The sequence below is a fragment of the Amphibalanus amphitrite genome, unplaced genomic scaffold (genome assembly GCF_019059575.1).
Source record: "Amphibalanus amphitrite isolate SeventyFive unplaced genomic scaffold, NRLGWU_Aamphi_draft 001182F_arrow, whole genome shotgun sequence".
Lineage (NCBI taxonomy): Eukaryota > Metazoa > Arthropoda > Thecostraca > Balanomorpha > Balanidae > Amphibalanus > Amphibalanus amphitrite.
This window is the reverse complement of record NW_024882676.1, coordinates 208,791-221,236: the sequence shown is the minus strand read 5'-3', so window position 1 is coordinate 221,236 and position 12,446 is coordinate 208,791. Positions and strand designations below refer to the sequence as shown.

Sequence of the window (12,446 nt, the reverse complement as noted above, 5' to 3'; positions counted from 1 at the left end):
AGTAAGAAACATGTCTGCTCTCAAGAACGAACGTGCCATGAAGAAGGGTGCGCTGACACGAACAAGAAGAAGAGCGTTTGTACTGATCGACACTCGTGGTAGCAAAGAGAGCTGCATGCAGTGTTGAAGGAGCTGGACAATGCTCTACAAGATGTTCTCGAGAAGAACATGGAATACAAGATGACCTCTGAAGATGATGATCACCAGAAGAAGTGTGATGAATACGAGCAAGAGGCCACTGAGGAGCACAGGATTGCCCAGGAACGAGTGGCAAGTCACCTGCAAGAACGAGCGGGAGAAACTCCATCAGCAACAACTGACAGGTCATCTGCTGCTTCAAAGGCTCGGGTGCAGCATACCACCAGAATGGCAGAAGTTGAGGATAAGGTACGTGAGCTGGAGTTACAGCAGCTGCAACGTCGCCTCGAGAGAGAGGAGGAAGAACAGAAGATGCAGCGAGCAAGACAACTGCAAGAGAAACAAGATGCCCTGCAGGCTGCTCGTCTTAAGACAGAGTTAACCAAGGCAGCTGAAAGTGAGCTGACATGGGACAGGAAAGAAGACTTCAATGAAGAGAATGAGAGACGTCCAGAAGGAAACCAGAAGAGAGATGAAGAACACAGAACAGACCTTCCTTTACCTAATCCCAACCCTGATCCTGCCAGCCAACTGTTCCGACAGAGCCTGCCTCGTCTCAGGCTTCCCACTTTCAGCGGAGCAGTGGAGGAGTTTCCAAGATGGTACTCGATCTTCTCAACACTGGTGGAGCAGCAGAATCTGAGTGCCAATGAGAAGATGGCACATCTGCAGAATGCAGTCACTGGAGCAGCAAGAGCCATCATCGGAGGGATGGTGTGTGATGGAAGCTCCTTTGAAGATGCTCTCCAAGCACTCAAAGAAAGGTATGGCAGAGACATTGATGTAGTTCAGATGACCCTCAAGACTGTGTTTTCGTGTCCAGCTCCCAAGCCGTTCGATGCCAGATCTCTGGAGAGATATTATGGAGCAGTTCATGGTGCTACAACTACATTGAAGAGACTGGGATATGAGGGTGACCTGCAGTCTTGTGAGAACCTGCGTCGTCTCCTGAGCAAACTGCCAGTTGATATGCGGAAAGCGTGGGCTGAACACTCCCTGGGACTGGTGCGACCTACCCTGCTGGAGTTCGACCAGTGGCTCCGTCTGCAGCTGCGCATCCAGCTGAGCTGTGAGGCAGCTGCGCCTGCACCCAGTCAGCAGAAGAGGACAGCTGGGATGTTCCTCACCACGAAGACGGCAAGCACCTCAGGTGAGAAGAGATGTGTCCTCTGTGGTGAAAGTCATGGGCTGTGGGCTTGCGAGCAGTTCAAGGCACTGACTGCTGATGAGCGTGCGCGAGTTGTGGCTGAGCACCGACTGTGTTTCAGCTGCCTGCGGCCGGGCCATCGGAGCAGAGATTGCAGAACAGCTCGAGCCTGCGGCATCGATGGTTGCGTGCTTCGACACAGCCGGTATCTGCATGGGAGCAGGAGGATCAGGAGGCTGCAGCCTGGTTCGCCGCCCCCCTCAGGAACGGAGACGACGACCGGCGAGATCACCATAGCGTCGGTCCGACGGGAGGAACAAGATGCGTGTCATGTCCTGTTGCAGGTCGTACCTGTACGTGTCCATGGTCCCGCTGGGCGGTACAAGGACACACTGGCGCTTCTCGACCCTGGGGCACAGACGTCGCTCTGCAATGCGTCTGTCCTAGACGAGCTTCAAGTTGAAGGCGAGGTTCAGCCGGTTCGACTGAGCAACGTAGAAGCTGCGGGCCGTGAGAGGCTGTCCAGGCGGACGACTCTTGAACTGTCACCGCTGGCAAGCACTGAAGATCCGTCGAAGAGGATTCTAGTGCCAGAGATCTTCTCCGTGGACAGGGTCAACGTAAGAACTCCCACGATCCGAGGCAAGAACGTGTCGAAGTTCAAGCACCTGGAAGGACTGAAGATTCCAGACATCTCCAGTGGCACGGTCGAGGTGCTACTGGGAGCCAACGTGCTCGAAGCGGTACTCCAGCGCGAGGCGCGTGTCGGTGCACCAGGAGAGCCTGTGGCCATCCGAACGGCTTTTGGATGGTCCTTGACTGGTTCACTGACTGGTGTAGTGCCTGAGCATGTTCGGGAGGCTATGTTTGTGTCCACGCTTCGTGGTCAAGAACAGCATGACCTGTCGGACTGGTGGACTACAGAATCCTTCGGGACACGTGCCACCGAGCCCGCGCTGACACCCGATGAGAAGAGGGCGATGGACATCCTGGAGAAGACTACTCAACACCGAGGAGACAAGTATGAAGTTGGTCTGCTATGGCGAGACGAAGAGGCCGAGCTCCCGGACAACTACACGATGGCGCACAGCAGGCTCAGGTCTCTGGAGCGCAACCTGGCGAAGAACCCAGAGAGAGCGCAAGCGTACAGAGAAGTGCTTGAGGGCTACGTCCAACAAGGGTACGCGCGGAAGCTGACAGCTGAAGAGAGTCGAGTGAAGAAGAAAAAACGTTGGATTCTGCCTCACCACGCCGTGACACACCCAGAGAAGGTGAAGCCGCGCGTCGTGTTTGACGCGGCCGCCCAGTTTCAGGGTACCTCCCTGAACAGCGAGCTGTTGAAAGGTCCTGACCTCTTACAGAACCTGCATGGGGTCCTCTTGCGTTTCAGGCAGGAGCGGTACGCACTGGTGGCAGACGTCTTCCAGATGTTCCACCAGATTCAAGTGCGGACGACGGACCAGCCAGCTCTGTCGTTTCTTTGGCGTGAGATGCAGACGTCAAGGCCACCGGACATCTACCAGATGTTAGTGGTGATCTTCGGCGCGAAGTGTAGTCCGTGCATCGCCAACTACATCCTGCGTCGAACGCTCGTTGAGGACAAAGAAGCAGAGAGTCAGGGAGGTCATCCGACGCTGCTCGCCAACTTCTACGTCGACGACTTTCTCCGAGCGGAGGAAACCCCGGAAGCAGCTCTGGCAACGATGGAGAAAGTGACAGCGCTGATGTCTCGCGGAGGATTCCGACTAACGAAGTGGAGATCGAGTCACCCCGAACTTCTGGAGAGCATACCGGAAGATGATCGAGACGCATCACAGAAGCAGCTGGTGTCATGTGAAGGCGGAACACGGAAGGCGCTGGTGCGTACTGCCTCAGGATCATACAAGCGCCCATGTACCAAGATATGTCTCCTGGAGGGAGAGGCGCCTCTGAGCTGAAGGCCAAGAAGAGAACGGCAGTCGCCGATGTCCAGCAGATGAACGCTTTGCTGGAGAATGATGTTTATTCTGTTAATGTACTCGCCATGTTTTTATTTCATTTATTTGTGTTGATTTATTTTGTCCGTTTTTTCCTATTCTTAACCCTATGATCGTCTCTCCTCTGGTTGTCCTAGTGTCCTAACGTCGCAGCCATCGACGAGCGGCGGTGGCACCCCGAGGATGGACGACGACACGCCGCTGGGGGTACAGCGGCGTTCCGAGGGACGACACGCCGGTGGGGACAGCAGCGCTCTGATGACGACACGCCGCTGGGAGTACAGCGGCGCTCTGATGACGAGTCGTCGCTGGCAGTGCAGCGATTCCAGCGCGTGGACGCAAGATGCCGGCGGCGAGAGGCCCGCCGCTGCTGGTCGCGGCGGACTCAGCGCGCTGGCGGGGACTGACTCGCCGGTGGTCGCGACACACGAGCGCGGCTAGCCAGCAGCGAGAGCGGCGGGCGGCGCGCGCCTGAGGCATGCGGCCTCGGAGCGGTGCGCCGCGAGCGACTGCTCCTGGTCCGGCCGTTATTTGGAGCGGCCCGCGCCGTGCTGAGCGGCGTCTGGCAGCCCTGATAGTGATTCGTGTTGTGCGCGGTCCGCGTTGTTCGGCCCGCTCCGGACACTGAGTGTGGTCCGAGGTGACATAAAGACAACGTGCTCGGCTGTGAAGGTGATATTTTGGTTGCGCCGTGATTGTGAGGCGTTCTAAGCGATAGTTACTGCCATCGGTACGCGGGTTTGCTGCGCTGTTCGTACAGTTCGTACGGTGGATGATAGATACTGGTCTCCAGTGATACGTGCCTCAGGAAGTTCAGGGAGTTTTCCTCCGAAAACTGGGGGGAGGATGTTGTGACTTGTTTTGATTTAGTTGCGGCGATCGGACGAGTATCTCACAAAAATAGGCGTTTGCGGCGAACCCCGATGCGGTGATTGTATCAGCGACATTTTGCCACGAGGGAGTTGCCGAGAATGAGCCGGCACTGATCTATTTGTGTGAAATGGAAGGTGAAAGGTCAGTATTTTTGATAATTGTGCCACTGACAATGATGAGCAGTTGGCCGTGCATATTAAACTGATAAACTGTGGCTAGAAAACTGATATATCGTAGACATTATGTTCGTTGCGGCAATAGTGGCGCGAGTTCCACGTGCCATTGGGGCTGATATTGCTAATTTATATTATTTACTTTGTATTTGAGCCTTAGATCTAGCATATTGTAAAAACTGGTACATTTTCTCGTGCATTTGGGCAGTGGCAGGTGTGATAGGTTGTACTGTTGTGTGTCACCAGCTGAGCGTGATCCAGCTGAGGCACCAGACGGGAGCCAGTCGAGTGTGAGCCGACTGGCCACTTGTCTCACCGCTGCGCCAAAACACATCTGGTCAGTAATTACTATCTTTATTTGTAACAGAACAAATGCCAGTTGTACCTTGTCATTTCTGCTGATTGAATTTATTTGCATTCATTCTGGCAGATGTGCATTTGTATCCGCATTTCATACAATGTGTGAACTGTCCGCATCAATGTCCGCATTTGATCCTTGGTTATGTTGTATGTGTGATTATTGGTTGTTCTTTTGCAGAAAACCACTCTTTGGACTCTTTCTGCACACATATGCTCTGGCTTGCTATCATGTTCCACAATACCATGTCTTTCCTATGTACCTTTTTGTTTCTTTTATTTAGTTGTGCAGGCAAGAGTGCGTTGACAGAGTTTTGGCACGGCAGAGGTGGGCACAGGTGGTTTTAATCAATACGATTTCATCTTTTAAGTGTTTGGGTAAGAAGCATGCCAAATTCATTATATTTTAATTGCCCAAGCTTCTTTGGAATAAACAAACGATAAGACATATTCTCCTTGCTTCAATAACTCGGATCTGGATGTGAATTTTTATACGATTTCATCAATACTTAACAAGTTATTAACCTAAATGCCAAACAAAATTATTCCTTGTTCATTCTATTTAATCGAGCTGTGAAGCAGTAAATAAATCATGGTACAGGTATGAGGTACATGCCTTTATCTTTCAAAGCTGGTAAGTAATTGATGTGACGGAGCTCACTTAACTTGTTGATAAAATCAAAACCATGTTTAAAGTTTGCCCTCACTCATTTGCAATCCTGCTTCAAAGTCCCCATTTTTGTGCATAGCTAGGAAAAGTGCCACATGCTTTTCTAATGCAGTGTTAAAAGTTGCATACTATAGGTACCTAGGCTTTATTTAGACTTCATCCATTTGATGCACACATGACTTCGTCTTCCATCTTCATTCTGGCAGTGTCTATCTAACTTGTTTTTGAAATTATTTGTTTATTTTGGCCAATATTGCTTCCTCTGGTAACAGTCAATAATTTTTATATAAATTTAGTCCGAATGCTTTGAATGGTTGGATTTCTCTCATCTAAAACTAGTGATGGAAGCTAAAATAATTTCTGTCAGCTAAAATTCACTGTACAGTGTACTGTCAGCTAAAAAATATTAAAGTAGAAGCCTCAGCCTCTTTTTGCCGCTTTCAAAGACATATCCTTGCTTATAGAATCTTGCTTTGTCACAAAGAACTGATATGGCTGAATATTTAGCTTTCTAGTTATCAACTTGTTAGTGTTGATCATATGACATATCCACCTGCCTTGTCAGTGATGCACATATCCAACTGTTTCATTCACCCGTCGTATTACATGTCCTGTGTTCAAAAGGTCCTGAAAAGCACAATTCCACCCTTAAAAGGCCGAATTTGACATTATGCTATGACACATTGGGTGTGCTGCTTAACTGTGCTTCTTTAATAGTTTTTTTTTTTTTAGAAATTTTGTCCGAATGGATGAATGGGTGGCTATGGGCCCGGGTGCCCCGCTAAGCAGTGCTTGTTGCGAATGACACCACGGACCCACCACCCCACCTTGCCCGCGCCCGGTTCACCGGTGATAATGTCTATTACATTTTGCTTCATTGGCAAACGCACAATTGTTATGCTAAACACCAGTCCCTGTTTATTGAGTTTATCCCTGTTTACTGGGGCCGGCGCGCGGCCCGGCAGCGCCGCTGGGGCCCGTGCTCGGTCCGGCGCGCGCCGCTGGGGCCACGCCACTGGGGCCAGCGCGCGGCCTGGTAGCGCCGGCAGGGCCGGTGCTCGGTCCGGCACCCATCCCGTGGACCTCATCGCCGGAGCCCGAACGCGGAGACACCGACGCTCGGCGCTGATCGTTGTCCATGAGCAGGTCCTCTTCGGTGTCGCTGAGAGCATGCGATTCCTCGGCCACGCGACTGGGACCATCACGCGGCGCTTCTGCAACGCCGCTCCGGCCAGCGCGCGCTCTGAACGTCTCGCCGGGACCGGTAGCACCACTGGGGCGGGGGGGCGGCGCCCCGACAGCACCGCCTGGGCTTGGGCGCTGCGACACATCTAGTTCCCAGGAAAACTCCGTTTCCTCATCGCTGCCACTGGGGCTGGCGCGCGGCCCGGCAGCGCCACTACCACGGTGACTATAAATAGCCACTACGTATCCAGCCCGGACGATCTTGCACGCAAACTATCGCAGCCCAAGGCCAAACACCGCAACACGTGGACAGTATTGGGAAGAGATGAAAATTGAGAACACGATATGCTTGCCAATTTAACTAACCTGAAGGTATGAGGCACAATTTGCGATAAATTAATATAATTCACAAATATGTACACATCAAATAGCTGGAGCACCACTCAAGACACTGGTTTTAACACAGAATAAATAAAAGAAGACATCGAATTGCACCTCATCACAGCCACTACTGCCTTCCCGCAGCCTATTTGGGATATTTTATAGTAGACAATTTGGTACAACTGGATGAATACATTATTTAAGTTATTTTGGATTATTGACTTACAGCATGCTTCAACAACAATTTCCATTAAGTAATAGTGCATAATATTATGTATTTACCGCAAAACTGCCCTATAATTTCCAATATTTCGAATTATTATAGTTGAAACTAGACGCCTCCTCGTGTCTACTATACGCTCTCCTACCAAAGGTGGCTTAGTTAGCTACCTAGGTAGCTTATTAAGCTGCGTGCCTTAAGTGTCGTTGCGAACGCGGCTATTGCGGGCATTTCCCAGCGTCGGAAATCAACGTGTTTTTTTATTTGTTAACCCACGCCTCACTGGGGTATGTGCTCTAACGCGCCCCACAGCACGTTACAGCACGTTACAGTGGGGGGGGGGGGGGGGCTCCTAACTCCGAAACTACTGGGCCGATTGTCAAAATTCAAACGGCCCCTGGTAGCCCTGGAAATATTGTTGAGCGAAGCCTAATGTCATTGACCTCGAGGTCATCGATGACGTCACAGGTCAGGTCAAAGTAAAAATATCAGCGTCTTGGCACTCTGGGCGCCGGCCAACAAATCAGATCAGGCTCATTTTTTGTTTGCACACTCGTGAATATATGCGTAACATAACCTGAGGGTACCGAACTTGTACTTCGAATTTTTCAGGTCAAGGCCATCTCATCCCAGGTCACGAAAGCTTTATATCGTGCATCGGTGACGTGAGACATGTTTTATGGTTCATGTAGGCCATATATATCGAAATCAGTGTTGTATGTGTCAGTTTAGGCCATTTTAGCTGAATATAGCTGAGGTCAGGTCAGGTCACTTTAGGTCAAAAATGGTCAAATTTTGAAGTTGACATTTTTCAACAAAAAAGGTGTTTGTCAGATGAAGTTCACATATATTCAACGCATATGTGTTCAAACACATATAGACCCCGTTTCCATGGGCATCACTGATCCGGATCAGCAAACTTAAATCGTATTATATTTCTCGAACTCTTCGTTACATGATATAATTCCAAGTGGATTAGGCTTATATAATCAGTTAATCCCTTATTTTCATTTTCATATATTGTCTAACTATACTGGATTAGCTAATCCATTTTTACTGATCCGGATCAGTGATGCCCATGGAAACGTGGTCATATTCTGCTTTTTTTCATTCAGAAACGTATATGTAAAAAAATAAAAAATACAATTTCTGAGTTTTTATATTTATAATTTTCAAAATATTCAACATTTCGAAAGTCCGAAATCAGTTTGGTAGCCCTGTAGAGTCCACCCATGCAAAAAAAAGGATCTAGCTTAACCCTCAAGGCGGTGGGGGGGGGCATTTTTTGCATCCATCTTTAGTTTTTTTTTTCGATATATCTCCAGAACCGCTGCGCCGATCTTCACCAAACTTTCAGTACCCTTTTGCACATTGTGACCAAATTTTTTTCCCAAAGGCTATGATAAGTTGGCCGCTACGTCGGAGTGACGTCATTTCTGCCATTGTCGACCAAAAAAAAAGCTTCGCGGGAAGAGCTGTCAGGTCTATAAATTTGATTATGCATAAAAATGTTCAAGACATGAAATGTGTAGAATTACCAGGGCTACTATACTGTTCTCTCGATTTTGTTTTTGAAGTTGACCCCAAAAATAAAAAGAAATAGATATAATAGCCAAAAAATCCCAAAAGTTTTTCGATTTTCGAAACAAACGGAATATATGTAATAGCCACTATGGACTTCTATTCACATTCCAAGTATTAGATCGATAACTCCTTTTTGCCAAGTTATAACAAAAAAAAAACTGTTCAAAATTAATGACGTCAAATTTTCAAACTCGATTTTGGCAATTCTAGACCACAAAGCGCAAAACAAAGACCACCATTAGACTCGCCGTGACGAGTGGCATCGAATCAATACCAATTTTATGCGAAACTATCAACTTTGACCTGAAATTTGACCTTTTTGACCTGACATTGACCTGACCTCCACCAGAAAGTGACCAAAAAACCGTCCCTGATGGTCTTATAACCAACACCATTGAGGCGAATATGAAAAATTGGCCATAAAACATGCATCGCACAACCCTACTTAGTAAAGATAGGTTCATGTGCTGACCCTTGGTGATCGGACCTGGTATTATCAGTGACCTCCAATAGCAACATATGCTCGTATAATAGGCAACTCACGCCCTATCGCTGATTTTTGACAAAATGCCCTTTACTCGATGTTGCAGCGCATTCCTTAAAGGAAATAGTTCACTTTTAACATGGGGTTTGGAACTGGAATAGCAGTTTTGTTGCTTGCGCTGAGACTAGCACAAATCAGAAGCTTTAACGGCCCAACGATCACCCTAGACGAAGATATTCCATTTTTCGTTCCGAAAAGAGTGCCTTGCAGAGGAATGCGTGCCTTGCTGAGGAATGCAGTCACGTCATCGTCAGCCAATCAGAACGCTGCTTACAGCCGATGGGTTTGTCCTACGCAATATGATTGGTCAACGCGTAATAAGCTTCCGCGTCAAACATTATTTTATATAGAATATAGTTCTTCTTATACTAAAATATAGCAAATAATCCTTTTTACAAAAACGTTTTGTTTTATTTTCTGATCATTTTGAGCATAAAAAAACATGAATCCATAGCAAAATACTAATTTCAGGAAAGTGAACTATTTCCTTTAAAAGACCCGTGAACGGTGAAACATTTTATCTTTGACTTGGCCTGTGATGTCATCGGTGACCCCGAGGTCAATGAAATTGAAGTTCCCTCGACAAATTTAACAAGGCTATCGAACGCCATTTAAATTTTACCGATCCGTCATAGTAGCTTCGGAGATTCGGGGGGGGGGGTCAAAAATCCCCCCCCCCCTCCCACCGCGCGGAAGGTAGCCGGGAGGCCCACCGCTTGCCGGGTTAAAACTCAGATCTTGAGAGCGATTACCGTTGTTCAATGCTTTGCATCAAAATCGGCCGAACATGATGTCACTCTGGCGTCATTTCCGGCCGATCTATAGTAGCTACGAAAATTTTATTAGTGCACAAGGTGTCAAATAAATTGATGCAGCCGAAGGTCCTAAAAGCTTTGTTTTGATACGTCCAGCGGTTTTAAAGATATTGCGTAAACACGAGAGGGGCTATGAATAGCCCTCCCCACAGTAGGGTGGGGGTTAACCCTCGCCCGTATTGGTGTTTTTCCAGCCACGAACGTTTAAGGGGGGGGTCCGTTGAACCCCCTCCTTGCCGTTTCGCCCCTGATTGAGCTAGAGCTTCGCGGAAAAAAACGAGCGTGCTGCCCGTGACGAGAGAAAGCCGATGGTACCCAATTTTATCCTAGGTCGTCGGTCCTAGGTCATCGGTTGACCTTCCAGGTCAGGTCAATGACCCAAAAGTGGGGAAAACTGGGACCTGTTAGAACGTCGTAAAACGTGGCTGCTATTGGGTTTTTTAGGGAACTGATCACGAATATCATGTTAGCTATGATCATAGATGATGTCTTCATGCATTTAGGCCAGGTCGGGTCAGGTCAGGTCAGGTCAACCAGTAAGGGTTTTGCCGGGTATTCGTAGTAGGTGCACTAGGTGGCAACCGCCTCTGACAGCTTCGTAACATGTTACGAAGGCACCAAAACTACTTCGTAAATGTTCATATATGGTTGTTAAATTCGAAATCAGCTAAAAAAAACTAGCCTAGAAAGATGCTGATAAAACTCGAAAAAGTAAACCGAGGTCATCAAAGGTCAATGAACTGACCTGACCTTCTGGTGACCTTGACATCCACCCTAATGCATGGGAGCAGCATCATATCCCATGTTTGAACGCTTGAAACCACGAAAGGACTGCAAACGCGCGGCAAATGCGAGCCGACATACGCCGAATCGCGATTCCGGCCAAACATGGTCTCGAAAAGTAGGTCACAGGTCAAAGGTCATTAGTCAGGGCCATTACATTTTTTAGGGTAGGTGTAAAATTGATTATAACTCGAGGGTACTGAAAGCTTCGTTGCGGTCGGCCGCTTTTTACGCGAGGTATTCGCGAAAAACCGAGGGGGAGTCCGTTCGACCCCCCCCCCCCTATACGGGGGAGGGTTAACAAGCCAAAACGTTGCTAATTTTTATTTTGATCTGACCTGTGACGTCAACGGTGATCTCGAGGTCAATAAAATTAGGTTTTGCTCGACAGTTTTTCCAGGGCTATCAGACGCCGTTTCAGTTTTGACAATCGGCCCAGTAGTTTCGGAGTTGGAGCGGGGGGGGGGGGTTCTATAAATAGCCCCCGCCTCCCCCAGTGGAGTGCGTTACAGAACATACCCCAGTGGGGCGCTGGTTAAGAGTAGAATTTTTGAATTATTGCCAACACTCAACACTGCACCTCATGGCAATTAATTCATTATAGGGCATTTTACCTGAACCAGCCTCTGGCCTAATGTCCCAAATTTGCTAAATTCCTCACCCTACAAATCCCCTGTTCTATTAGATGCTGCCATTTTTTTAAAACAACTTATCTTAAATCCTTGTTTCATCAAACTGGGAGCTAGGTCACGGGACACTGCGAGTCAAGGTGGGAGGGGTAGGAGATAGAGTGTCACTGCAGCACACACAATCAATCTTTCCATTGGTTTATCTTATATCAATGCCTGCTCTTTTCCAGAGCTGGCTTTCGAAGTTCGAACCTTCGGTATATGGCTACCAATGCCCTTGGAGAAGGTGTTGCGTGATAAATCGCTGGAAGGGCGACATTCAACGATTGTGTGAAAAGAGACCGATTGCATTGTGATGATAAAGTGAACTGTAATAATTGTTGTTCATGCGCGTTGTTTGGTTATGTGCAGACGTAACTTTGTTTGTGGCCAAATGCTTTTTATGTGTGAAATATTTCATGTAGGTTACTAGGTAGATGCTTTGGAAAAGTGAAGAGCTGCTTTGTCGATTGCTAGGTAGATACTGTCATGCATGCTGTTGTGCATCAGTAAGTGGCTGTCGTAATGATAAACAAATTTGGCATGGATAGGCTAAAGCACAGCATATGAAGCATGCTGGTTGATGACTAGTAAGATCCTGTTAACCGACTGGTAATATCACAATAAATGTCACATAGTAAACTATTGTTTTACGATGGTTGGCCAGCAAAGCAAAGCTGGTATCCAGATGACAAAAGGATGGTTTTACCATGATAAGTCATTAGTAAGCATTACCAGGGAGTAGCTAACGATAGTAAAGTCCTAGTTTCGTGCTAGTATCACGTGGGTTTTTGGGCATGGTATGACGACATATAGTTACCGTGTTAATACCATGGTAATTTTTACTGGCATTGGTATTCACATGGTTTTACATTCATATTAGGCCTAGTATTTGGGTCGTAAGTTAGTTTACCATAGGTAAGAGGCTGTTC

At 47.9% G+C, this 12,446-nt stretch overlaps 1 protein-coding gene across 3 annotated transcripts; it reads left to right on the top strand.

Annotated features, from left to right (window-relative positions):
• The first annotated feature begins 154 nt into the window (after positions 1–154).
• Positions 155–4,926, top strand: LOC122370901. Of its 3 annotated transcripts, XM_043346851.1 has the most exons (3): positions 155–4,275; positions 4,554–4,644; positions 4,846–4,926. In XM_043346851.1, exon 1 carries the CDS (start codon positions 169–171, stop codon positions 3,220–3,222), a length of 3,054 nt encoding a protein of 1,017 aa, XP_043202786.1. In that variant the 5' UTR covers positions 155–168; the 3' UTR covers positions 3,223–4,275; positions 4,554–4,644; positions 4,846–4,926. The 3 variants fall into 3 exon arrangements, with proteins under 3 accessions (XP_043202786.1, XP_043202785.1, XP_043202784.1); XM_043346850.1 differs by having other exon boundaries at positions 4,554–4,926; XM_043346849.1 differs by having other exon boundaries at positions 155–4,644.
• The last annotated feature ends 7,520 nt before the right edge of the window (positions 4,927–12,446 follow it).

Bases quoted from the DNA above. Each gene is read 5' to 3' on its own strand.
- LOC122370901 (XM_043346851.1), top strand. From the start codon at position 169: ATGGAATACAAGATGACCTCTGAAGATGATGATCACCAGAAGAAGTGT.